At 50.3% G+C, this 27,156-nt stretch overlaps 1 protein-coding gene across 1 annotated transcript in view; it reads right to left on the bottom strand.

Annotated features, from left to right (window-relative positions):
- LOC133905970 (uncharacterized) overlaps positions 1-12,517 on the bottom strand; it is a 29,033-nt gene extending 16,516 nt beyond the window's left edge. Inside the window, exons 1-3 of the mRNA XM_062347790.1 lie at positions 12,386-12,517; positions 9,317-9,660; positions 8,752-9,139 (exon numbers count right to left, since the gene is read on the bottom strand). Of these exons, the coding sequence (XP_062203774.1) occupies positions 8,752-9,139; positions 9,317-9,660; positions 12,386-12,517 (864 nt within the window). The remainder of the gene's footprint in view (positions 1-8,751; positions 9,140-9,316; positions 9,661-12,385) is intronic.
- Positions 12,518-27,156: the final 14,639 nt, after the last annotated feature.

The raw sequence follows: 27,156 nt of genomic DNA on the forward strand, positions 1-27,156 counted from the left end.
AGAAGGGTGGAGATGGCTGCCGCCGTTGGGGAAGAAGACGCGGCCGGCTCAACCCGTGCGGAAAACGACCGGGGGAGGAGGGGAAATGGCGGAGGAGCTTGAGGCGCTCCTCCCTGCGGCTCCAATGGGCTCGGGCTCGACGGAAACCGTCGGCGGCGCGGTGATTCTTGCCGGTGGTTGGTGCTGTGCAGCTTGCTCTGCTCGTGTGCCTCCCGCGTGAGAGAGCGAGCAGAGGGAGAGAAAGGGAGAGAGCCAGGCGAGAGGGCAGGGGGGGAAAGGATAAGGCACGTGGGCTGAGATCTTTTGGCCGGCAATTGTAGCTTGGCCACCGAAGTCAAGGATAGCTGCCGCCACTTGCTTGCTGAGAGAGCGGGAGAAGGGGGAGCAGAGAGCTGTGTGTGCGAAGGGGATGACGGGTGGGGCCGTGAACAGTGCCGGCAATGCAAATATCCCACTCCACAGACCTTAACCAAATGGAAGCCTTCCCATTGCCCAAAATTGGTAAAACAAATTTTGTTTGAAACTAAAATTCATAAGGAACCCATTTAAACTTGTTTGACCCAGAATGCTTGAGCCAATTTTGAATAAAAATTGTTCAAAGATGCTATCTTTTCCAACTTGTGATAATTTTTATGCCTTCTAAATATTTCCCAAAAATTTGGGAAAATTCATTTATATTCTTCTCCTGGCATCTACTAATTTCTAAAATTGTCACCAGCCCTATGTTCCATAGAAGTTTTGGGAGATGCTTTACAACGCATCAGTTAAACCTGGTTTAACCAAATTCGGTTTAATCCACATTGCATGTCTATACTGCTCAAAACAAAAACAAATGATGCTAATGATGCTCATTAGCGCTTAATTACGTGTTTAGAAACTCTGGGCCGTGACAAACCTCACCCCCTAAAAAGAATCTCGTCCCGAGATTCGGTACGAGCCGGAGAGGGGACAATGAGCACGCTGTCATGACTTAGCAAGCTGTTAGCCGACATCATGACGCAAGAGATGGAATCCAACGTAGATTTTTATTCAATCATAGAGATGAACACATACATGCGAGAGATTCCAAATACGCTATATTACATTGGTATTACAAATTCTCAAAGAACTCAGGATACTCGGAACAAAGCTGATCTTCCCGCTCCCAAGTCGCTTCGGACTCGGAGTGGTTACTCCACTGAATCTTCAAGAATTTGATTGAACTCCGACGTGTCTTGCGCTCGGCTTCATCCAAGACTCGCATCAGCTTCTCACAATATGTCAAGTTCGGTTGCAATTCTTCGGGCGCAACATCAACGACATCGGTCAGGACTCGGAGACACTTCTTGAGTTGTGAGACATGAAACACATTATGTACCGCGGAGAGGGACGGCGGCAACTCCAATTGATATGCAACCTCTCCACGCCGAGCTAGAATCTAAAACGGTCCAGCAGGGCCGCCGCCGACCAACCAAGTTCTTCCCGCTCTGACAGGCGGGAAAAGAAAAAGAGAAGGAGGCGCGAGGCTACTCCCGTAGAGCCAGTCCAGGGCCCCGCCCATAGGCCGGCCCAAGAGCTCGACCGCCGGAAAGAACGCTGGGCGGCCGTCGATAGATGGCCTGCGCCCGCGACAGCCCTGGCCAGGGCCCCTCCTAGGGCTCCGGCTCTCGCAAGGGCTCCGGCCCCCGCCCGGGCTCCCGCTCCAGCAAGGGCCCCCGCTCCCGCAGGGCCCGAGCCAGGCAAAAGGTGCCCAATCCACCAGACCAGATGGCATAACCTCACGGAGTGCCGTACGGTCAAGGGCCTCATCGAGCAGCGCCAAAGGGAGCGCGACGAGTCCCGCGGGGGAGGCGATGTTGAGGCAGCCCCCGTCAACGCAGAGCTCGGCTTTCAGGAGCCCGAGCACACTGTCACCTTCATCGACGGAGGCGCCTATACGCCTTCCTCGCGGCACGGCATCAAGACCATGCAGTGAGAGGTATGCTCGGCAACCCCGAGCGAAGAGGCCACAAGGCCCCTGAGATGGTCGAACGCTCCGATCACGTTCAGTATAGCCGATCACCCCGCCAGTACTGCAGGCATGGGGCGACTACCCTTAGTAGTGTCCCCCACCATCTGCAATGTAAGGGTCGGCAGGGTGCTGATCGACGGGGGCGCAGGCCTCAACCTCCTCTCCAAGGAGGCCTTCGAGAAGCTGCAGGTGCCCTCCAGGCGTCTAAAGCCGTCACTTCCGTTCTGCAGGGTGACACCCGGGCACTCCCTGCCCCTCGGGCAGGTCGAGCTACCCGTGACCTTCGGGAGTCGGGACAACTTCCGCACAGAGAACGTCTTCTTCGACGTCGTGGAGCTCCCCCTCCCCTACAACGCCATCCTCGGGCGTCCGGCGCTCGCTAAGTTCATGATGGCTGCGCATTATGCGTATCTCAGAGTCAAGATGCCGGGCCCAGCAGGCCCCATCTCTGTGACCGCCGACTCCGGCAGTGCTATCTCCTGCGCCGAGCAGTCATACCTGGCCTTGGTCTCAGCTCAGGCCGAAGTCGAAGGCTGTCCAGGGGGCCCGGGACCCTCTTCATCCAAACCCCGACTCGCCACCGACGCCTCCATTCCTACAAAGGAGGTCGTGGTGGGCGAAGACACCTCCCAGGTTATCCGTATCGGTGGTGACTTGGACGGCAAATAGGAAAGCGCGCTCGTCACCTTCCTCCGGGCTAACGCCGACGTGTTTGCATGGCCGCCATCTGACATGCCCGGGATCCCTAGGGAGGTGATCGAGCACCACTTGGCTGTGCGTCCGGATGTACGCCCGATGAAACAGAAGGTCCCGCGGCAGGCGCCTGAGCGCCAGGAATTCATCCGGGAGTAGGTTAGCAAGCTCCTTGACGCCGGATTTATCCAAGAAGTCCTCCACCCCGAGTGGCTGGCGAATTCAGTTATCGTCCCGAAGGCCAACGGCAAGCTCCGCATGTGCGTGGACTACACCGATCTAAACAAGGCTTTCCCAAAAGATCCTTTTCCTTTGCCCCGCAAAGATCAGATTGTAGACGCAACCGCGGGATGTGATCTTTTGTGTTTTTTAGATGCAAACTCTGGTTATCACCAGATTCGCATGACCATAGAGGATGAAGAAAAAACTGCTTTCACCACCCCGGTGGGGACTTATTGCTATATGTCGATGCCTTTTGGTTTGCAGGTTGGCCGCAACATCGAGGCCTACATCGATGATCTCGTGGTCAAATCCCGAGACCGCACCACCCTGCTCGAAGACCTTACCGAGACTTTCAATAGTCTCCGCACTACCCGCCTGAAGCTCAACCCAGAGAAGTGTGTTTTTGGGGTACCTGCAGGCAAACTCCTCGGTTTCTTGGTTTCCAGCCGAGGGATCAAGGCCAATCCAGAGAAGATCCGGGCCATCGAGCAGATGCGACCCCCGGCTCGACTCAAGGAGGTTCAGCATCTCGCCGGCTGCATGGAGGCCCTCGGGCACTTCATCTCCAAACTTGGGGAGCGGGGGCTCCCCCTCTTCAAGCTTCTTAAGAAGACCGGTCATTTCGACTGGACGCCGGAGGCTGAGAAGGCCTTTCGTGATCTGAAGAAGTATCTCACCTCACCACCCATGCTGGTGGATCCGTTCGAAGGTGAGCCACTGCTACTCTACGTATCGGCCACTCCTCAGGTCGTAAGCTTGGTGCTAGTGGTGGAGCACGACGAGTGCGCGGGGCCAGGTGTTGGGTCCCAGCTCCCGGCCGCCCCCGGGCACTCCCCCATCCTCGCAGCTCCTCCCGAGCAGGGGGTCGAGCCTGAGCACTCGGCTCCCCCCGAGCAGGGGGTCGAGCCCGAGCACTCGGCTACTCCTGACCAGGGAGTAGAGCCCGAGCACCCGGTCTGCCCCAACCACGTCGCTGAGCCTGGGGGCTGTAGCAGGCCCTCGGGCGAGGACACCGTCCAAGCTCACTGGGTACAGCGACCGGTGTACTTCGTCAGTGAAGTCCTCTGGGAGGCCAAGGCAAGGTACCCCCAGGCTCAGAAGCTGCTCTACGCCGTGCTCATCGCTTCCCGGAAGCTGCGCCACTACTTCGAGGCACACAAGGTCTCGTTGGTTACCATGTATCCACTGGGACCCATCCTCCGGAACCGAGAAGGCACTGGGCGTGTGGTTAAGTAGGCGGTGGAGCTGGCAGAGTGGACGCCTGTCACTGAGGTCATCCCAGAAGAGATCTCTGCATATCCCGGGCACGATGCGCCCGGGTATTGGATTATGCATTTCGACGGTTCCCTCTCGCTGAAAGGCACGGGGGTCAGAGTGGTTCTCACCTCCCTAACGGGTGAAGAACTCCGATACGGCGTGCAGCTGCAATTCCGCGCATCCAACAACATGGCGAAATATGAAGGTCTCATCATTGGCCTCCGAGCCGCGGTGGGCCTCAGGATTCGTCGCCTCCTGGTCAAGGGAGATTCCCAGCTGGTGGTCAACCAGGTATCCAAAGAGTACCAGTGCACGGATCCTCAAATGGTGGCATACGTGGCAGCAGTCAGGAAGCTGGAGAAGTGCTTCGATGGCCTGGAGCTGCGGTACATCCCTCGCTGTGACAACGCTCTGGCCGACGACCTCTCCCGCTTGGCCTCCTCCCGTGCGCGTGTTCCTGCCGGAGACTTTGAAGAAAGACTCACACGGCCTTCCGTCCTTCCTGCCGAACAGGGCGAAGGGGAAACCTCGAACTCAATTCAGGGGACCCCGGCGACGCCCTCAATGGGAAGCCCCGTCAGGGTGCTGCCGTCCAGCGAGTGCGCTGCGCTTGCCGAATGTTCTCAAGATGCCTCGTGGATGGACGACATCCAAGGGTACTTGAAGGAAAAGTTCCTCCCTGGGGATGAGGCATCTACCGAAAGAGTTGCTCGGCAGTCCAAACGCTATGCCATAGTAGATGGGGATCTATACCGGCGTAGCGTAGGCAGTATTCTCCTGAAATGCATCTCCCGGGCAGAAGGTGGCAAGCTTCTCGTTGTGATCCACGAGGGCGAGTGCGGTGGCCATGCATCGTTCCGCATGCTGGTCGGGAAGGCCTTCCGGCAAGGCTTCTACTGGCCTACAGCTCTCCAGGATACTTCCGAGCTGGTTCGACGCTGCAGAGAATGCCAGTTCCATGCAAAGCAGATTCACCAGCTAGCTCAGGCTCTTCACACCATCCCCCTATCATGGCCATTCGCGGTCTGGGGGCTGGACATTCTGGGTCCATTCCCCCAAGCAATCGGGGGCTATGAGTACCTCTACGTCACCATCGACAAGTTCACCAAGTGGCCAGAGGTGGTCCCAGTCATCAAGGTAACCAAGAACACGGCGCTCCAGTTCATCCGCGACATTACCAGTAGCTTTGGTGTCCCGAACCGAATCATCACCGACAACGGCACTCAGTTCACAAGTGCCCTATTCGGGGACTACTACGAAGATCTCGGCATCAAGCTCTGCTTCGCCTCCGTCGCTCATCCTCAGAGCAACGGGCAGGTCGAGCACGCCAACACGGAGATACTGAAGGGGCTCAAAACCCGGACCTACGACGTGCTCGCAAAGCATGGAAAGGGGTGGGTCGACGAGCTGCCTGCCGTGCTATGGGCCAACCGGAACACGCCAAGCCACGCTACCAGGGAGACTCCTTTCTTCCTCGTGTACAGCGCTGAGGTGGTCCTCCCCTCCGAGCTCACTCTAGGCTCCCCTCGGGTGCATGCCTACTCTGAAGGCGAACAGGAGCAACAGAGGCGCGACGATGTTGACTACTTGCAGGAGTGCCAGCGGTGTGCCGCCGTCCGGGCAGCTCGCTACCAGCAAAGCCTGCGGCGCTACCATCAGCGCCACATTCGGGCCCGGTCTCTCGAGGTGGGGGATCTAGTTCTCCAACGCATCTAGTCACGCGAAGGAAGGAATAAGCTATCCCCTATGTGAGAAGGTCCCTTCACCGTGATCGGTGTCCCGCGAGAAGGCTCCTTCCGGTTGGCTGCAGAAGATGGGCAACCGCTCCCCAACCCATGGAACATCGAGCACCTGCGCAAGTTCTACCCGTAGATGGCCATGCTCGCGGCTCAGGTCAACCAGGCCAGGGGCTTCCCCCCCGACCAAGTTGACCGGGGGCTACCACTAACTGGGTAAGTCACCCAACCTTGTAAAAAACTGTCAATACAATATGAATGTTATTGTGCAATCCTCATGTCAATTTCGTTTTTCTGGACTCCATATGTTTAATCTGTCTGGTGAGATGCTCGATTGTGCGAGGAAAGTTCGCTCTCTCTTTTTCCCCACTGATAAAAGAATCCCGATCGGTATGCGCGCGGGCAGTTACCGCTGGCTTACGTCTGTTGTGGTAGGCTGTGGTGTTCGGTGTCGTGGCAGGCTCCTGGGCACTACCGAGTCCCTGGGGTTCTCGGGTAATCTTATCGCTCGAGCTGCTCGAGTAGTCCAGAGCCTAGGCCCCAGGGGCGGGCTGTTGGTGCTCGGTCTGGTCTATCATACCTGGGCGCCACCGAACCATAGGACCTCTAGGTTATGCCTCTATCTGCTCTTGTCCGCCGATCTGGGTATTCGAGAGGTCTCGGGTTGAAAACGAGAGCAGTCTATAACGAGTACCGCACTAACAGAGCGCACCAAGCAAAGAATTTCTCTATTTTTTTGTCAAGTCACAGGTCGACAATTAAGTGCAAAAGCAGCTCGACCGCGAGGGCCTCAGTGCCTAGGTCGCTGCTGGGCCCCAAGGGTCCTCGGGTGGTCCTACCACTCAAGCGTGAGTGGTCGAGATCGCCTGACCCCGGGCTCCTCATGCGCCCCTTGATGCTCGGGCGCCCCGGCTATGGGAACCAAGTCCCCAGGCACCCCGAGCTCAGAGCGCATGCCCCTCCTGGATCGCATGCCCCTCCGGTGAGTGGTTAAATTCAGACGAATTTACATTCAATAAAATTTTGTTCCCGAGTCATCCTCGGGGGCCCTCGTATTCTAATCTACCCGGTGAGATGGTCTCCTCGCGCATAAAACCCTACCGCGTGTCCACTTTTTCCTAGAATGACAGGACGGTCCGTAGAAAGGTGTACCGTACGTGCGGTAATGTCCAATCGAAGTCTTTCATGGTGGTCGTGGTGTTCGGTCCACTTTTAGGGCCCCGAGCACTACCGAGTCCCTAGGCGCCCTGGGTAATCCTATCGCTCGAGCTGCTCGAGTAGTACGAAGCCTAGGCCTCAGGGGCAGGCTGTCGGTGCTCGGTCTGGTCCGTCCTAAGCCTGGGCACCACCGAACCATGGGGATTCTTGGTCGCATTCCCACCCGCGCGTGTCTCCAGTCTGCTGACTGAGTGGTCGCAAGGTGGAAAATTGTTCACCGGTCATGGCATGCTCCGTGCTGGATCGATCTATCTCCCGAGCAAGGAAGTTCGTGCCTTTGTCTTTTGACTTAGCTGTTGCGGACTCACGGGGGCTCGGGGGCTGAACGCACCGAGAAGGACGATCGGGGCGACTTCGTTCTCAGGGAAGGAAAGGTCGGGGTCGGTCCGACTGAGTACTCCTTGGGACACCAAGTGAAAACAGCGGAGACTATACTAAGCACTCAAGAATACTGGAGTTGCGACCAAAAAGAAAGGCTTCCATTATATTCACAAAAAAGGATAGTTGTTCTGAGGGATCACTCCCATATTTACATCAAGTCAAAAAGAAAAGAAGAAGAAAAAACTACTACAAAAGCCTAGTCGGAGTCGGAGTCGGAGCCTTCGTTGCCGCTCCTCGGGACTGGGGGTGGCAGCACCTCCCGCTTGAAACCGGCCGCCACCACGGCGGCAATGCTCAGAACTGCCTCCCGGGCAGCCTCCTCCTCGGCTTCAACCACCCCTTCCTGAGCTGGCTCCAGTGGGAAGTTCGGGTCTCGGCTCCGGTAGCAAGCCAGGACGTGTTTGACCACTGCTTGGGCCAAGCCACGCCCCTCCCGGGTGGCGAGTTCCTGGACGGCCTAGGGTAGCGCCTCGAGGTGGTCGCAGACCTGCTGGAAGCCTAGGGCGTACCGGCCAGGGCCTCCCCCCTTTGTCTGCACCATAAGTTGCCCGAGTCCCGGCGGGCCAGCAGATCCTCCCGGGCGCCCAAGTCCACCACCGTTATCTCGGCGTCGGTCTCCCAGATTCCGACGTCCTCCTCCCGGTGTTGGAGATCCCCTTCGACGTGCTGGACCTCCTCTACCCAGTATTGGAGGTCGGCGCAGGTCCGGTCGACCTTGCCCTTCTGGCGAGCTAGGTCGGCCTGGAAGGCCTCTGCTACCCTCTCGCGGTTCACCGCCGCCTCCTCCCGCTCCAGCGCCTGCCTCTCCCTGGCAAGGGCCTCGGTGGCCTGCTGCCACGATGCCTCAGCCAGGCGGGCGGCGTCTTCCCGCTCCCGCGTGACCTCCGCACGGGTGTCCTCCAGAGCCTTCCACTCCCGCGCGACCTCCGTGCGGGCCTCCTCCAAGGCCTTCCGGCCCTCCTCCATGGCACGCTGCTCGTCCTCGTTGGTGGCACGCGCCGCGGCAAGGCGGGAGTCAAAAACGCGTCAAGCCGCGGTGAGTTGCGCTCTTTTCGTGGCCAGAGCGGCGCGCTCTGCCTCTCGCTGTGCCATCTCCCCCACCACGGCCGCCTCCAGCCGCCCGATCACCTCCCGGGCGCTCCCAAGCACGACCGGGAGAGGTTCGGCGGGTTGGCTGGGCGGCGGCTGGGTGCTGGGTCCCCTGCGAGCCTCCCCCGGGGGGCTCGGGGTCCCCAAAAACTGCCACGCGGTCACCCACCCCGCGCTCAGCGCGCTTGGGGCGGGCTCGGACGGCGTCGGACGCTCGGGCAGCGGCTGCGTCTCTGTCTCGGCTGCCGCATCCGCCGGCCCCTTCTCGACCGCCGCGTCCGCCGACCCCAGCTCCGCCGCCGCGTCTGCCGGCCCTAGCTCCGCTGCCACGCCCTCTGGCTCTGGCTCCGCCGCCACTTCTGCCGGCTCCGGCACCGCTGCCGCGTCCGTCGGCCCTGTCTCCGCCGCCGTGTCCGCTGGCTCCGTCTCCGCCGCCGCACTTGCTAGCCCTGGCTCCGCCGGTGCACTAGGCTCGGGCGCGCTCGGCTCAGGGGCTGGCACCGGCCCCGGCGCCTCCGGCCGCCCATGGCTCTCAGCGGCGCCCGTAGGCGGCCTGCAGGAGAAGAACAAGATCAAAATCCAGAACTTAGTTTGGGCAAAGCACGCCCAAGAAAGAATGAAGGACGAAACTTACGTGGTCGTGGGTCTTCGGTACTACCATCTTGCTACCGGAATCCTGAACTCCGGGCTCGATGGCGCTGGCCCAGAGTCCTCCCTCCTTCTCTTCTGCCGGGGGTTCTGCGGGGCTGCCGCGTGGTCTCCGAGCGCCGGATCGGGCCCAAGCAGACCAAAGTGCGGTTCCAGAACTGCAGATGCCGCCCCCGCCGACGGCCCCGCGCAAGACGGCTGGCCGTCCCGGCTTCCCCCCTTGCCTGGCAATGGTGATGGCGGGGACTCCAGCATAGGAATAAAGAGCCGGGGGCGCTTCCCCCGGTCCTCCGGTGCCGGCGCCGACCCGCTGCCGGTGGCGCCTCCTCCTCCGGTGCGGCGGCTCCTGCCCACAGCAGCCCCACTGCTGGCCTGCAGCTCGCCGCTCGCGACGCCCGGGCCACTAGTCCACGCCGGTGTCACGTCCTGAAATCCGTAATTGTGTGTTTTAATCCTAAAACATGCAATTTCAGCCTCATGTTCCAGTTTGGGTCACTGGAGCACTTCACTTTGAATCAATGAGGTGGGAGAAGGAAAACTAAGAGAAATAAAGGAGCTAGAAGTAAGTCTGGACTTTCCTCTAGGTAAATGGGGCCCACTTGGGTGGAAAATATCTCTCTATAGGTGGGCAACAACACTCTCTCTCCCCCTAAAAAGAAGAAACTTGCCCATACGTACTACTCACCCACTCCACCAGATAAGGCTTTTTGAGGAAGCAAGTTGGAGTTGGCTGTCTCTCACTCTCTCTCTTAGGCTCCCTTTTTTTCCCCTTTTGGATCCCTACCTCTGGGAGCAAGATCAAGGTACATATGTGGTACTCACGTGACCACCAGCTCAAGGACTACTCGTCCATCCAATTCATTTTCAGTTTCCCCGAAGGAATTCGAGCTGGTTCTGAACTTGTTTGGTGTTCTTTGGGTGAAGCAAGGAAGCAGCAGTTTTTCCACCCTTCTCCAAGCCATTTTCCGTCGTTTCCTCCTTCAACTGGCGGTCACCAATCTCAGCAAAGGACCTTGGGTGAGTCTGCTAGGCTCCCATGGCAAGTATGCTCATTTTTGGTTGGATAGATCTTGAATCTGGAACTAGGGTTGCAAAGTTCTTCAGTCTGGGGACAAATGAGGATTTATGTGGATTTGAGTTAGGAATCATGTTGCTAGACGGTTGAGCAAAGTCTAGACCCTGTACACCCTTCTAGGCATTTTTACCTTTGATTTAGAGAGACTCCCAGGTTAGTTTAGCCTAGTTTTTCCCTTCGTAATAGCTGCTATTCTGGAGCTGCACGAGGCTGATTTTACCGAGCACCCCAGGTACTGTTCACCCGAGCACCCCGAGCACTCCCGGGTACTGTTCACACGAGCACGGGGGTACTGTTCACCGAGCACCCTGGTTACTGTTTATCCCGAGTACCCCGCGAGTACTGTTTATCCCGGGCACCCCGAGCACGGTTTATCAGGCTTTCCTGATAGCTGATAGCTTGTAAAATTCGTAGTAAATTCGTACGAACTCCAAACTTTATGAGACCACTTGGAAAATTCTGGTTTGGACAGTACGATCTTGGAATAATGTTGTCATGTGTTGTGGAGCATATTTTTCTTACATGGTCGCATTTCATACATGCTCATTACATTGCACGCGTTGCTCTCTATAGTGAACGCCGATCCGTCGATCCCGGAGGCCGTGGGCGAGCGTGAGGCGCCCCACCTTTCTGATCGAGGGTAGCAAGGCAAGCATCGTTCATATTGCACCGTGTCTACTTGAAAATTTAATATGTTATCTACACTTATGTATACATTGCATGTGTCAGGTATTGAGTTGGGTAGAACCTATGCCGATGCATTATCCCATTTCGGTCACGTGTCATGTGTTGTTCCTAGGAGCCTAGTGGTGTCATCGAGGTCTAATTTTAGTTCGCTATGCTTAGTGGTACTTAGGCTTTCCGGTAGAAGTCGACGACGGCGTCCACCGTTGTCGTGAGCCTAGGACTTATTACTTGTTCACACTTATGGTTGTGTTGATGATGAGTCGGTTTGGTGAGTGGTGAGTTGAGACGAGGTGTGGGCGGTGTTAGGGGTGTCATCTGCTCACGAGGAGTCCTCAGGCAGTTCGGGGAGGGAACCCGGACACCGTAGACCGCTTGCACCGGTTAAGCACCGATCATCGGTGTAGTCGGCTTTAGCACATACCTTACTCACCACATGCTGATATAATGGTAGGCGAGCTGATTACCTTCGCAGACGTGGTCATGTGGGCCTCGTCATAGACGGTGTGAGTCCGGTTTGAGTCCGGGCTTTTAGCGGTATTAGTTTGCTCAGGGAGTAGTTCTAATACCGCCTCGCCGAGCTATGGTTGATCCACATGGTTGGGCCTGGTTGGGAAAGGTTGTCACGGGTACCCCCTTGTGTGCATCTTAGCGGGTGGCACAAGCCGTATGGTCCCTGTGTCGTGTGGGTCCAGGAGTATCCCCCTGCAGGGTGTATAATCAGTTCGAACTGCCGCGCTCTCGGTCATGAGCATCGCTATCGCTTATCTCCACCGAGCGACCATGTTTTGGTCGTAGAGTTTCGATGTGGGTTGTGGCATGGTTGGATTGGGGTGGTTTGGTCGTAGAGTTTCGATGTGGGTTGTGGCATGGTTGGATGCGCTCCAAGACCGGCTCCAGCCGAGTGTCCGTCGGCGGCGGCACCTCCCAGGTCGCCTTCTGGGGCTCCACCACCACCTCCGGCAGGGTGAGACGGTCCTGGGGGTTGACGTCGACGTAGAACCAATCGCGCTGCCATTCCTCCCACTTGCTTTGTAGCACCTGGGGGATGTATCGCTACCCCAGGCCGTCCCACAGCCGGAAGCTGCAGCACCACGCGACGTCCGCAGTGGAGAAGCCCCTCTTCTTCCTGGCAGATCGCAGCGCGAAGAAATGCCGGAAGAGTGTTACCGATGGCGGCACTCCCACGAACATCTCGCAGAAGTGGGCGAAGACCGCCAGGATGACGACCGAATTGGGGCTCAGGTGCACCAGCTGGATCCTGTAGGTGTCGAGGATTTGAAGAAAGAACGTGGAGAACGGCAGCACTAGCCCGGCCGCCACAAAGGAGGTGAACAGGACGATGCACCCCGGGCGGGTCGTCGCCGGCGGGAAGCTCGCTGGCGTCACCACCAGGGCCCCCTGCTGGCCCTCAGGGACCAACAACTTCCTGATCTTCCCCGCTGCCTCTTCGTTCGACAGGCGAGACTCCAGCAGCACGCCGTCAGGAGTCCTGTCACGGCGGCTTCCTCCAGCTCTCGGCATTTCGTCGAGGCGGGAGATGGTCTGGACGGTGGAGAAGGGGATGTGCTCTGATCGCCTAGGGAGAGTCTAAGGGCTCAAGAGCATGAAGAAAGCAAGGGCTGGATCACGAGATGGCGTAAAGAAGAGGAGCGTTCGCTCCCCTCCTCCTTTTATACCTCAGGGAATTCAAACGTCTCCTGCCACAGCACACTCGGCGGGACATTTTTCTCGATCGACACAACCGCCAGGCGAGTCTCCCACAGGTCGTGCGGTGTCAGCGGTTGCCAGGTGTATTTTCCTCTATTTGCATGGCTGCCACGCGTGCCGCCTGCCCTGTCATCACGCACTGCCCGTCCCGTTGTCATACCTTTCGGGAGTTGTGTGGACGCGTGTCCATTCAGCTCCCCGTTGGGCCGTACCGAAGGCCTAGACCAAAAGGACCACCTTCTGATAGATCGCCACGTGGCGTCCGCGCCGGCTTCGGCCTCGTTCGCGACGAAGGGCCCATCCGCAGTCTCTGGGCTATCGCCTGCCAATGGGCCCGGGGGCTACTGTCGGTGTATCAGGAACCGGGGGTCCCCGAATCCCGAGGCCAGGCCAGCCATCCGCCACATGGCGCCATCCCGTGAGGTCTCTCCTGTAAGATGAGAAAAGGTCAAGTCCCGGGAGAAGGTGCTCGGGGCCACGGTCGGTGGCCCCCGAGTACCCCAGTTCCCCGATGATCCACGGAATTCAAGTACCGGGAAGAAAGTGCTCGGGGAGGTGTATGGTCACCCCCGAGCACCCTAGTCCCCTGACAATCAGGAGAGCTAAGTCCCGGGAGAGAGTGCTCGGGGCTGCGTGTGGCAGCCCCCGAGCACTCGGTTCCCCGAGGATCCGTACAAGAGTGCTCGGGACAGAGTGCTCGGGGCTGCATGCGGCAGCCCTCGAGCACTCGGTTCCCCGAGGGTCCGTACAAGAGTGCTCAGGAGAGAGTGCTCGGGGAGGTGAACAGTATCCCCGAGCACTCGGCACCCCGAGGACAAGGAAAGGCATTCTCGGGAGAGAGTGCTCGGGGATGTGAACAGTACCCCCGAGCACTCCGTACCCCGACGACCCAGAAAGACCCCCGAGGGGCCTACCAATGAGGTGTCAACCAGTCAAAGGCCCGAGGCCGCATTTAATGAGCGTGCGTGGCCTGTCGCCTCCAACTGCTCCCGCCGCACTCAGCATCAATTCCTGCCATGTTTCGGCATAGAGGCGTGGGGTTATTAATTGCACGGGTCCCGTCCCGTGCCATCCGGCTTGTCTCGGGATAACGTCGTAAGAACCAAGGCGTTCCGTCTGCCACGCTGCTATGGCAGGGAAACAAGACAGGGAGGGCACGCCGGGTTGCACTGCGGCTGCCCGGTGGGTCCTCTCCACGACGCCCGTTGCCAGGGCATTTATGGTGACGGATGACCGGGCGTGCGACGCATTTTACACCCCCGGTCACTTCGCCCAGAGGAAATGATGATGCCCTTTCCATTTATGGCATCTCGGAACTCGAGCCCTCTCCTTCCGTTCGGGGCATGTCGCGGCCGGCAAGTACTTAAAGCAGCCGGCGGCACAAACAGAAGACACAAGAGACGAAGAATAGAAAAACAGAGACCAAGTGAAAAGAGCAGAGCTGAAGAAGATGGTTAGAGGTAATGAATAGACAAGAACACAGCGCAAGAGAACACTGTGAGGAAGGCTGAGCCCAATCCCAGCCGAAGAACAAGGAGCCTCAAGCTCTTAGAGAGACCAACATTCTTGTAACTAGCAACATCCTTGAGGGACTTCCTCAGGATAGTTACAGTATCCATATAGGAGTAGGGTATTACGCCCCCGAGAGGTCCAAACTTGTCTAAATTCCGGTGCATTTACTTCTTCTTGCACTAGGTCAACACCCCCACCACCGGCTGTTGCATTCATTCCCATTTATTTCTCCGACGAACGTATTCAGGATCATCCCCCTGGCCGAATCTCTAAAAAGGGGTCTCTCGGGATCCCTGCGACTGGAGTTAATCCTCCGACAGCAGTGCTTAGTGACGTCAACACTTCCTCAAGTGAGGAGGAAAGCTCGGAGAAGGAGGAGTTGCCCATAAAGAACAAGGACTTCACTGGCCTTTGCTTCATGGCAAACGACAATGATAGCGACACGAATCTTGATTCTTCTGAGGTATCACCCTCCTACGACCAACTTTTTGTTCAGGTTGATACCTTGAATGATGTGCTTGTTAGCCATGATAGATTGTTCAAGAAAGTGGTTCATGAAGTCAAGGAACTCAAGTCTAGGCTAGAATGTTCATCTTTTGAGCTTGAATTGCTTAGTATAGGGCCAAGGATGAGGAGTTGATAGTTTCCTTATGGTCATGAGTAATCTTGCCGAGCTTCAGACTTTGCATGCTCAAGTCGTCAGTTTAGACTACTATCTTAGGTACTTGCAAAAAATTGCCCTTTGCTCAATGTTGATGTGAAAGCCAAGTGTATAAAGGAGCTAGTGATGAGCCCATGGCTCCTTCACATACAATCAATACTATTAATATTCCTCAAATCCTACAAGGTCCAATTAGAAGAGCACGTGTGTGACAATTAAACCACCAGGTGAACTCGTACCTTGCTGTTCATACTTCCTTGTATGGAATACTACTAAATTCTTGTGATTTTTTTATTACTTAGGAACGTGGGAGAAGCGCCACACCCTTACCCAGATGTCACCCCTTGAAGGCTAAATCTACTTGGACTCGATGCTGAGCTCTAGTCATGGTCATGGTCGTGGTCATGGTCAAGTTGCAGTACAATACGTCAGTAAAATGGGCATAACTCTCTCATACGAAGTCAGTTGAGGCAATCTTGGACATTCTGGAAAGCTTACAAGAGCCCTTCCCAATGGATATGAGCATGTTCAAATATTCCTTATAGTTTTAGTCAAAGTCAAAGAAATAAGGTGTTGTGCCACTGTTTTGGACCTAGTTGGGTCTTGTAATCGTATCAGTGTCGGAGTCCAAGTTGTGTACGCCGCTTTCCATGGCTGCACAACCCTAGGTCAGCCTCCTTATGTCCCCCTATATATACACAGTAGCCGTCATAGTTTAGGCTTGGATGTTTCTTAGATTATTCTGTTTTATAAAGTTTCGCCGCTTGTTCATTTTGTGGAACCCCAACTTGAGTACTTCATTGGTACTTAGCAATATTTAGATTGCATCTACCTATTCCTGCTTTTGTTCTCGATTCACTTGCAGGAAAAGCCTTCTTGGTGAGATCAACTGCGTCTTGGCACAGTTGATAACTACGGAGTAGTGGTGTAGTGGTTACGAGGGTTCTCAATCTGTTCTGTTCGGAGCCTTTGGATCATCAACATCAAAACTCTACTAATCGACTTATCATATTACCTTCGAAAGATCAGGCAGACGCACATCAAGTGGTATCAGAGCCTTGGTAGGCCGTAAGGTATTCTCACTTCTTCCCTTTGTTTCGTCATTTTCTATTACATAGAGTCCAAAAAATTGCCCCACAAAAATATTTAGATCTTAACTTTTTCGTTGTCCAAACCACTTTGTGCGTTCGAAATTTTGTTTTTAATATTCGTGTTGTTGAGTTTGAGTCCATCGTCGATGTCTTTGTTGCTGGTTGAGTCATCATGATTTAGTTTCTAGTGTTGAGCCTTGTTGTTTAGTCGACGTGTATCTCAGTCTGCCCATGTTTGCAATAGCCGAGATTGTGTCTAGTCGAGTCAACCATCTACTTGGGTTTGACCATTAGTCGTGTCAACTATCTACTCAAGTTTGATCACTAGTCGAGTCGACCATCTACTCGGGTTCGACCACTAGTTGCTTCGACCATTTACTCAAGTTCGATCACTAGTCGTTTCGACCATCTACTCAGGTTCAATCACTAGCCGTTTCTACAATCTCCTTGTGTTGGAATCTAAGCCGCCGAACAATAGGGAAGTGCTTCGCTTAAGAGAGAAAGCTGAAGGCTTCGTAATGCAACACGTATTCGTGGGGTGGAGTAATCTTAATTCATATGTCACCTCAATTAGAGTGCCAGCCTATTTATAGCCCATACTCAACCACTCCATGCTATAATTACCCCCCTAACTGTCACATTCCTGCATATTCGAGGGTATTTTGGTACCATCAAGTACATTTGCACATTTACAATTATACCCCAGACGGCTACACGGGCTTCAACGCCTTCAGGGCACCTTCAGCCAACCTTGACGCTGTGCTCCGAGTCACCCTTCCATCTTCGTAAGGTCAGCCAGAGACTTTGCCTGCGCTGATTCTTGCCGCCGTGGGTCGACCTTCGGCCTCCGTCCGAAGGCCCGCTAGAGTCTCTGCCTACGCTGATTCTTGGTGCCGCGCGTCGACCTTTGGACTCCGTCTGAAGGCCCGTGAGAGTTTGCGCCTGCACTTCCTGAAACATCACTACTATATTCCCAGTGTACAGCCACCAGTGGACTTTGACTCGCCATACGAAGGGGTACGGGACATCAACCCCCAACACCTTGGACTCGACCACCTAGTTCGATTCAACCATCCTTTCGGGTTCGACCACTTAGTCGAATTCAACTATCGACTCATTTTCGCCTCCACAACCTAGTCGGAGTCTACCTGTTTTTGGTTGCTCTCGGACACCCTACGTACTAATCATTTCGAGCATTGTCTTAGAAAAAGATTGTGACCCACGTACCTCACTGGTCTTAGAAAAGGCAGTAGAAGAGTTTTGAGTTTGTGTCACATTCGCAAAAAAAAAAGAAAAGAAAAAAAGCAAGCAAGAAGCAAAGAGTGCAAAAAAAGAAGAAGCAAAGAGTGCAAAAAAGAGAGAGAGAATTACAAAAAAAGAGAATCAGTTTGCATTGCGAATTTTGTTCTATTATGCTTGTGTCTATTATAGTTTTCCGCTTGCTTGAGCTAGTTCTAGAACATGCTCGAGCCAGCAACTGTGACGAGTACTGTGGACTTTTATTCAACTTTGCTAATTTGATTTCAATTATTTATATTCCTTGCTACTAAATATTGCTTGTGCAAACTACACCTTCACTCAATCAGAACGGTTTCTCCCCTTGCAACTACCTCACTCGCACCCGATAAGGTATCACGAACCAGCCACCATGTGTACCAACTGCGGTGATTAGTAATAACACTTGCAAGAGCATGGTAAGACACTTGAGAGTGTGTGACTCCACCTCCACCACCTAGTAGTCGATAGGGATAATTTATCTTTTGTGGTTTTCTATCATCGACTAACCATGGCAGGAGAAGCATCAGATGCATAGGAGTGTGTTTTGAGGGAAGAACTCGCAACGTTGTTGGATGATCATCGACAAGCTATTACTGATGACTTTGATAAGAAGCTTGCAGAGACAAACACTACATTGCAACGACTTAATGATAGTATTTCCATGCTTAATACACACTTTGATCGAGTGGTTAATCAGCCACCAAACCATGGCTGTGTGTGGATCTTCATGGTGCAGACCATGAGCATGAGGAGTCCGTCACAAATGATGAAATTTTGAGGCAAGAACAAGACGCCTTTGATGCATGACAACAGAATTGATCGAACTTCAGCCGTCAAGGTATGAGAGGTAATAATTTTCTGCAACGAAACCCATGTGTTAATGATGATCCATTTGCTAAGGTTAAGTTTAATATATCATCTTTTGCAGGTGCTTATGATGCTGAAAAGTATTTAGATTGGGAGATGACGGTCGAACAGAACTTTAATGCTCATTTGGTTCCTGAAGTGCATTGAGTTAGGCAAGCCACTGGTAAATTTAAAGAATTTGCAATTATCTGGTGGAATAGAGTATGCATCGATGGATTAGCACCTACTATATGGAATGCTTTAAAGGTTGCTATGTGTAACAAATTTGTTCACCCTCTTTTAGATGTGATTTGCTTAAGAAATTGTAGCACTTAAACCAAGGTGATAGAACCGTAGAAGAATATTATCAGGAGCTACAAATTAGTATGTTGCGTTGTGATATTATTGAGGATGAAGAGGCTGCAATGGCATGCTTTTATGGAGGGTTAAGGCATGAAATTCAGGACATAATTGATTACAAAGAATACAATAGTGTTCCTAGATTGTTCCAACTTGCATGTCTACCAGAAAAAGAATTGCAGGGACGACAACCGAGGCCAAGGAGCAATTTTGAAAGCACGACCACTTCAAATTCAACACCAAGACAAGTCAAAATAGCCCCACATTCAGCTACATAGTCTGTTGCCCCCTTCTTGAGTAGGACGCGTTCAGCAGTAACTTCGATAATGTTGCACGCTCCTGAGGTAAGAAAATCCATAAGTTTGTTGGGTCCAGCCAAGAGCTCTTCTTCGGTTTCTTTTACAGGCCAATCGATCAGGATTGTATGCCACCGATGCAAGGGAATGGGCTATGTCATGAAGGATTGCCCAAGTTAGCGAGCGTACATTGTAACAGAAGATGGTGGATATATAAGTGCTAGTGATGTTGAGGATGAATATGCTCTAGCAGCTAACCAAGCAGGTGATGAGAATGGTCGTGAGACAAATATCGATCATGAGGAAGTGTTTGATGCCGCTGCCACGGAGGATTATCGTACCCTTATTATGCAGCGAGTGTTAAGCACTCAAATGTAGCAAGTGGAACTGCTACAATGCCACAATTTGTTTCAGATGTTCCTTATAGTCAAAGATTATCATGAATTTCGCTATTTTGATTTTGCTAGTCCTTGGGAAACTGATGGAGCAAACTGCAACAACTTGGTAAGTTCAGATATGATCAAGAAGCTTGTCTTGCTGACAAGAGACCATCCTCACCCTTATCATATTCAATAGTTCAACAATAGTGGTAAGGTTAAGGTAATGCAAACAGCAAGGGCGCATTTTTCTATTTGTTTATACCATGATTGTGCTGATTTTGATGTAGTACCAATGCAAGCATGTTCACTTTTGTTAGGACGACCATAGGAGTTTGATACTGATGCAACACATCATGGTAGAAGTAATAAGTACACCCTTATGCATAAAGGAAAGAAAATAACTTTTCTACCTTTAACCCCTGCTGAAATTGTGAAATGTGAACAAGAAATAGCTGAAAATAAGAGAAAAGAGTTTGAGAACGATTCTGAAAATCAGCAAGTAGCAGAAAAAGTTTTTCCACCCAAAGAGGAGAAAGTAACAACAACTTCTAAGTCCGATAGAATTAGACTAAAAGGGTGTGTTATACTTGCAACTAAATCTGACCTTGCTGAAATTTGTGATAATGAGCTGTCATGCTATACTTTGATATGCAAAGATGCTTTAGTTTCACTCGAGAATATATCTAGCTCTTTGTCTCCTGCTGTTGCTAACCTTTGGTAGGAGTTTGTGGATGTATTTCCAGCTGAGGTACCCCCAGGATTACCACCTATTCGAGGGATTGATCATCAAATTGATTTTATTCCGGAAGCAACTTTGCCAAACCATGCTGCATATAGGACCAACCCGGAACAGACTAAGGAAATTCAGCAACAACTCTAAGACATTTTGGACCGCAGGTATGTACGAGAACATCTTAGCCCTTGTATTGTTCCCGTTCTTTTAGTTCCTAAGAAAGACGGTAGTTGGTGTATGTGTGTTGATTGCAGAGCCATCAATAATATTACTAAATGATATCGTCACTCTATCCCTAGGTTAGATGATAAGCTTGATGAGTTGAGTGGTTCTATAATTTTCACTAAAATTGAACTGCGAAGTAGATACCACCAGATTAGAATGAAACTTGGAGATGAATAGAAGACTGCATTTAAAACTAAGTTTGGTTTGTATGAGTGGTACCTTTTGGGTTAACTAATGCACCTAGTACTTTCATGTGATTGATGAATGAAGTTTTACATGCTTTCATTGGGAGATTTGTGGTGGTGTACTTTGATGATATCTTGATTTATAGCAATTCACATGAGTCACACTTTGATCATCTACGTGCTATTTTTAATGCTTTGAGAGATGCATATTTGTTTGGTAACCTCGAAAAGTGCATCTTTTGCATGGATCGAGTCTCTTTTCTTGGCTATGTTGCTCCTCCACAGGGAATAGAGATTGACGAAGAAAGAATTAAAGCCATAAAGAGCTGGCCAACTCCTGAGACTGTTACACGAGTGAGAAGCTTTCATAGGTATGCAGGTTTCTATTGGCAATTTGTGTGGGATTTCAGCACCATTACTGCTCCATTAAATGAGTTGACAAAGAAAGGAGTAGTTTTCAAATGGAGAGCTGCACAAGGACAAACATTCAAGTTGTTCAAAGAGAAGCTCACACATGCTCCATTGCTCCAACTCCCTGATTTTGGTAAGAACTTTGAACTAGAATGTGATGCTAGTGTGATTGGAATTGGAGGTGTGCTAATTCAAGAAGGTAAACCCATTGCTTATTTTAGCGAGAAATTAAGTGGGCCAAGTCTGAATTATTCTACCAATGATAAGGAATTGTATGCTTTAGTTCGAGTGCTTGAAACTTGGCAACATTATTTGTGGCCCAAAGATTTTGTTATACATTCTGATCATGAATCGTTGAAACATATTAGGAGTCACATTTTATTTTGTTTTAGGTTTGCCTAGGACAAAGAGGGGGAGGGATAGCATATTTGTAATTGTGGATTGTTTTTCTAAAATGGCACATTTTATAGTGCCTAATACTATCGTCTCGGATCGTGACACAAAGTTTTTGAGTCACTTTTGGAGATCACTTTGGAATAAATTAGGGATGAAACTACTATTTTTCTACTAGGTGTCATACCCAAACTGATAGTCAAACAAAGGTTGTCAACCGTACATTATCGATCATGTTACAGGGGGCAGTTCTAAAGAAGAATTTGAGGATGTGGGAAGAGTGTTTACCAAATATTGAATTTGCTTACAATAGGTCGATACACTCCACAACCAAGGTAAGTCCATTCCAGGTAGTGTATGGATTTAACCCCCGTGCTCCTATTGATTTACTACCTTTGCCTACTTTTGAAAGACTTAATTTAGATGCTAAGAAATGTGCTGAATTTATTCTTAAGTTGCATGAAACAACTAAAAAGAATATAGAGAGCATGACTGAAAAGTATATTACTGGAAGTAAAGGTAGGAAGGAAATAAAATTTGAACTAGGTGATTTAGTTTGGTTGCATTTGAGAAAGGGTAGGTTTCCAGAACTAAGAAAGTCAAAATTGATGTTTAGAGCTGATGGACCATTTAAGAGAATTAAGAAAATCAATGACAATGCATACCATTGGACTTACCTGTAGATTTTGGGGCTAGTCCCACATTTAACATTTTAGATTTGAAGCCATACTTGGGAGAAGAAGATGGGCTTGAGTTGAGGACGACTCCAATTCAAGAGGGGGAGGATGATGAGCCCATGGCTCCTTCAGATACAATCAATGTACAAGGTCCAATTAGAAGAGCACGTGCGCGACAATTAAACCACCAGTGAACTCGTTCCTTACTACTCATGATTCCTTGGATGGAATACTACTAAATTCTTGTGATGTATTATTACTTAGGAATGTGGGAGAAGTATCACAACCTTACCCAGATGTCACCCCTCGAATGCCAATACTCAGACTCGAGGCTGAGCTCTAGTCGTGGTCGTGGTCAAGTCGCAGGATAGCACGTTAGTAACGTACATAAATCTCTCATACGAAGATCGTTTTAGGAAATCTTGGACATTCTGGAAAGCTTACGACGAGCCCTTTCCAATGGATATGAGCTCGACCAAATATTACTTATAGTTTAGTTAGCGTCAAAGAAATAAGGTGCTATGCCATTATTTTGGACATAGTTGGGTCTTGTAATCATGACGGGGTCGGGAGTCCAAGTGGTGTACTCCTCTTTCCATGGTTGCACAACCCTAGGTCGACCTCCTCAAATCCCCCCTATATATACACAGTAGCCGTTGTAGTTTAGGCTCTGGTTTGCTTAGATTATTCTATTTCATACTGTTTCACCGCTTGTTTGGTTTGTGGAACCCTAACTTTAGTACTTCCTTTTTAATTAGCAATATTTAGATTGCATCAACCTATTCTTGCTTGTGTTCTCGATTCTCTTGCAGGAAAAGCCTTCTTAGCGAGGTCAACCGTGTCTTGGTACGGTTGGTAACCACGGAGTAGTGGTGTAGTGGTAGCGAGGGTTCTCGATCTATTCTGTTCAGAGCCTTTGGATCATCAACGTCGAAACTTCATCAATTGACTTATCATATTACCTTCGAATGATCGGGCAAACACACATCAGCTAGAGTCTAGATTAGGGAGTGCTGAGTGTTCTTAGGATGTGCAGCCAAACTGTTCTACCTGCATCGTCCTTAAGGACAATCTTAGCTAGGTTAGAGGGCAAGTGGAAAAGCTTATGGATGAGAATATCTTTTTTCTCTTGTGGAGAAATTCTCAGAAGGCAAGGGCAAGATGAACTTCATTTTGGCCAAGACCAAAAGGTGCACAGATAAGGTGAATTTAGCTTTGGGGTTGATTTTTGAGAGAGTCACTTACAATGGGGATGGAAAGACTATTTTCCCCACACCTACTACACTTGAGGTCGAGAAATCCAAGATCAATACCCCACACAACCCACAAAGAAGAACGACACACCATAACCCACAAAGAAAAAACCCACACCACCACCCAAGAGAGCTCCATAATAAACGTTAAAGTATTTGTGAGAGAACATAGAGTGACCGGCAGTCTAGCTTCTGAGAAACGCTAACATTGCACCCACTGTCGGAGAGAGGGTCACCTAGTTGGGTTTTGCTTTCACCAGGAGGGATGAGCGGCGTGAGTGGGAGTGGAGTACTCAGGACATGTACCACCCCTCTTTTTGTGTACATGAGTTTTTTCCTCGCTCTTACTCATGAGGTTTCAGTGTTTCTCAGTTTCCTCCTACAGGTGGTGCCCGATGTGGATCTTACCATGATTCATATGGTTTTGTTTCACGTGTAAGACGCTTTGAGTTGTAGCGCTTTGGCGGACCATGTTTTCCCTATCATGGAACTCGCCCTCAGTGCACTAATATTGATTTGCATGCAACTAGTTCTACTGCTTCAAGGCGGATGACCCAATACTAGATTTCCAAGAGGTTTTTGTCTAACCCCAGTACTGAGCCATCCACCTATCATTCTTATCATATATAGGTGGCAGGTGGAGGCCTGGAGAACAAGTGTGATGCGCATTTGCCCGATCTTCCGAAGGTAATATGATAAGTCGATTAGTGGAGTTTCAACATTGATGATCCAAAGGCTCCGATTTGAACAGATCAAGAACCCTGGCAAACCACTACACCACTACTCCGTGGTTATCAATCGTGCCAAGACGTGGTTGACCTCGCTAATAAGGCTTTTCCTGCAAGCGAATCGAGAATACAAGCAAGAACAGGTAGATGCAATCTGAATATTGCTAATTACCATTGAAGCACTCAAGTTTGGGGTTCAATAAACTGATAAGCGGCGAAACTATATTAAATAGAATAATCTAAGCTAAACCTAAGTCTAAACTATGATGGCTACTGTGTATATATAGGGGGCGTGAGGAGGTCGACCTAGGGTTGTGCAACCGTGGAGAGAGGCATGCACAACCTAGACTCCGACTCCGACACGATTACAAACCCGACAGGGTTCAAAACGGTGATGCAGCACCTTATTCCTTTAACTCTGACTAAACTATATGGAATATTTGGTCGAGCTCATATCCATTGGAAAGGGCTCATCGTAAGCTTTCCAGAATGTTCAAGATGGCCTAAAACGGACTTCGTATGAGAGAGTTGTGCCTATTTTACTGATGTGCTATCCTGGAACTCGACTTCGACCACGACCATGACTTCAACCACGACCACGACCACAACTAGAGCTCAGCCTTGAGTCCGAGTAGACTTGGCCTTCGAGGAGTGACGTCCGAGTAAGGTTGTGGTGCTTCTCCCACGTTCCTATGCAATAAAACATCACAAGAATTTAGTGGTAATCCATCCAAGGAAACACGAACAGTAAGGAACGAGTTCACCTGGTGGTCTAATTGTCGTGCACGTGCTCTTACAATTGGACCTTATATGATTTGTGAATTATTGGTGGCATTGATCGTATCCGAAGGAGCCATGGGCTCATCATCCTCCCCCTCTTGAATTGGAGTCGTCCTCGACTCAAGCTCATCTTTGGGCCATAGATAATGTTGCCAAGTTTCAAGAACACGAACTAAAGCATACAATTCTTTATCATAAGTAGAATAATTCAGACTTGGCCCACTTAATTTCTCGTGGAAATAAGCAACAGGTTTACCTTCTTGAATTAGCACACCTCCAATTCTAATCCCACTAGCATCACATTCTAGTTCAAAGGTCTTATCAAAATCAGGGAGTTAGAGCAATGGAGCATGGGTAAGTTTCTCTTTCAACAACTTGAATGCTTTTTCTTGTGCAGGTCCCCATTTGAATATTACTCCTTTCTTTGTCAACTCATTTAATGGAAAACCGTAAGACCACGAAAGATTCTTACTTGAGTAATAGTCTTAGGGGTCGGCCAGCTCTTTATGGCTTCAATTTTTGCTTCATCCACCTCTATTCTCTGTGGAGTAACAACATAGCCAAGAAAAAAACTCGATCCATGCAAAAGGTGCACTTTTAGAGGTTACCGAACAAACGTGCATCTCTCAAAGCATTAAAAATAGCACGTAAATGATCAAAGTGTTGTTCTTGTGACTTGCTGTAAATCAAGATATTATCGAAATAAACCACCACAAATCTTCCAATGAAAGTACGTAAAACTTCGTTCATCAATCGCATGAAAGCACTAGGTGCATTAGTTAACCCAAAAGGCATTACTAACCATTCATACAAACCAAACTTAGTTTTAAAAGCAGTCTTCCATTCATCTCCAAGTTTCATTCTAATCTGGTGGTATCCGCTTCGCAAGTCAATTTTAGTGAAAATTATAGAACTACTCAATTCATCGAGAATGTCATCTAACCTAGGGATAGGGTGATGATATCTGATAGTAATATTATTGATGGCTCTACAATCAACACACATACGCCAAATACTATCTATCTTAGAAACCAAAAGAACATGAACAGCATAAGGGCTAAGACTTTCTCGTACATACCCACGGTCCAAAAGGTCTTGAACTTGTCGCTGAATTTCCTTAGTCTCTTCTGGATTGGTCCTATATGCAGCATGATTTCGCAAAGTTGCTCCCGGAATCAAATCAATTTGATGTTCAATCCCTCGAATAGGTGGTAATCCCGGGGGTACCTCAGCTGGAAATACATCCACAAACTCCTGCAAAAGGTTAGCAACAGCAGGAGGCAAAGAGGTAGATATATCCTCAAGTGAAACTAAAGCATCCTTACATATCAAAGGATAGCATGGTAGCTCATTATCACAAATTTCAGCAAGATCAGATTTAGTGTCAAGCATAACACACCCTTTCAGTTTAATTCCATCAGACTTAGAAGTGGTTGTTGCTTTCTCCTTTTTGTGTGAAAAAACTTTTTTCGCTACTTGTTGATTTTCAGATTCATTCTCAAGCCCTTTTTCTCTTATTTTCAGCTATTTCTTGTTCACATTTCACAATTTCAGCAGGGGTTAAAGGTAGGAAAATTATTTTCTTTCCTTATTACTTCTACCATGATGTGTTGCATCAGTATCAAACTTCCATAGTCTTCGTAGCAAAAGGGAGCATGCTTGCATGGGAACTACATCGAAATCAACACAATCATGGTATGAACCAATAGAAAAATGCAACCTAGCTGTTTGCATTACCTTCACCTTACCGCTATTGTTAAACCACTAAATGTGGTATGCATGAGGATGTGTTCTTGTCGGCAAGGAAAGTTTTTTGATCAAATCTGAACTTACCAAATTGTTGCAGCTTCCTCCATCAATAATGACTCGAACACGAAAGTCCTTGACTATGAGGAACATCTGAAATAGATTATGGCGTTGTAACTGTTTCGCTTACTCCATTTGAGTACTTAACACTCGCTGCACAATGGGTGTTCTACAATTCTCCGTAGTAGCTGCACTCAATTCTTCCTCATGGTCGATATCCGTCTCGAGCTCGTCCTCTTTACCTGCAAGGTTAGCTGCAAGAGCATATTCATCCTCAACATCATTAGAACTTACATATCCATCGTCCTCTATTGCAATGTATGCTCGCTGACTTGGGCAATCCTTCATGATGTGGCTTATTCCCTATCATCGGTGGCATACAATCCTGGTTGATTGGCCTGTAGAGGCAACCGAAAAAAAACTCTTGGCTAGACCCTACACACTACAGATTTGCTTACCTCAAGAGCGTGTGATGGTGTTGAGGGTACTATTGAACGTGCCCTACTTGAGAAGGGGGCAGCAGACCATGAAGCTGGACGTGGGGCTATTTTGTCTTGACCCGGTGTTGATTTTGAAGAAGTCGAATTTCCAAAATTGTTCCTTGGTCTCTATTGTCGTCCTTGCAATTCTTTTTCTGCCAAACATGCAAGTTAGAACAATCTAGGAACACTATCATATTCTTTGTAATCAACTATATCCTGAATTTCACTCCTTAACCCTCCATAAAAGCGTGCCATTGCAGTCTCTTCATCCTCAATAATATCACAACGTAACATACTAATTTGTAGCTCCTGATAATATTCTTCTATGGATCTATCACCTTGGTTTCAGCGCTTCA

The sequence above is a fragment of the Phragmites australis genome, chromosome 23 (assembly GCF_958298935.1).
Source record: "Phragmites australis chromosome 23, lpPhrAust1.1, whole genome shotgun sequence".
In the NCBI taxonomy this organism is placed as follows: domain Eukaryota; kingdom Viridiplantae; phylum Streptophyta; class Magnoliopsida; order Poales; family Poaceae; genus Phragmites; species Phragmites australis.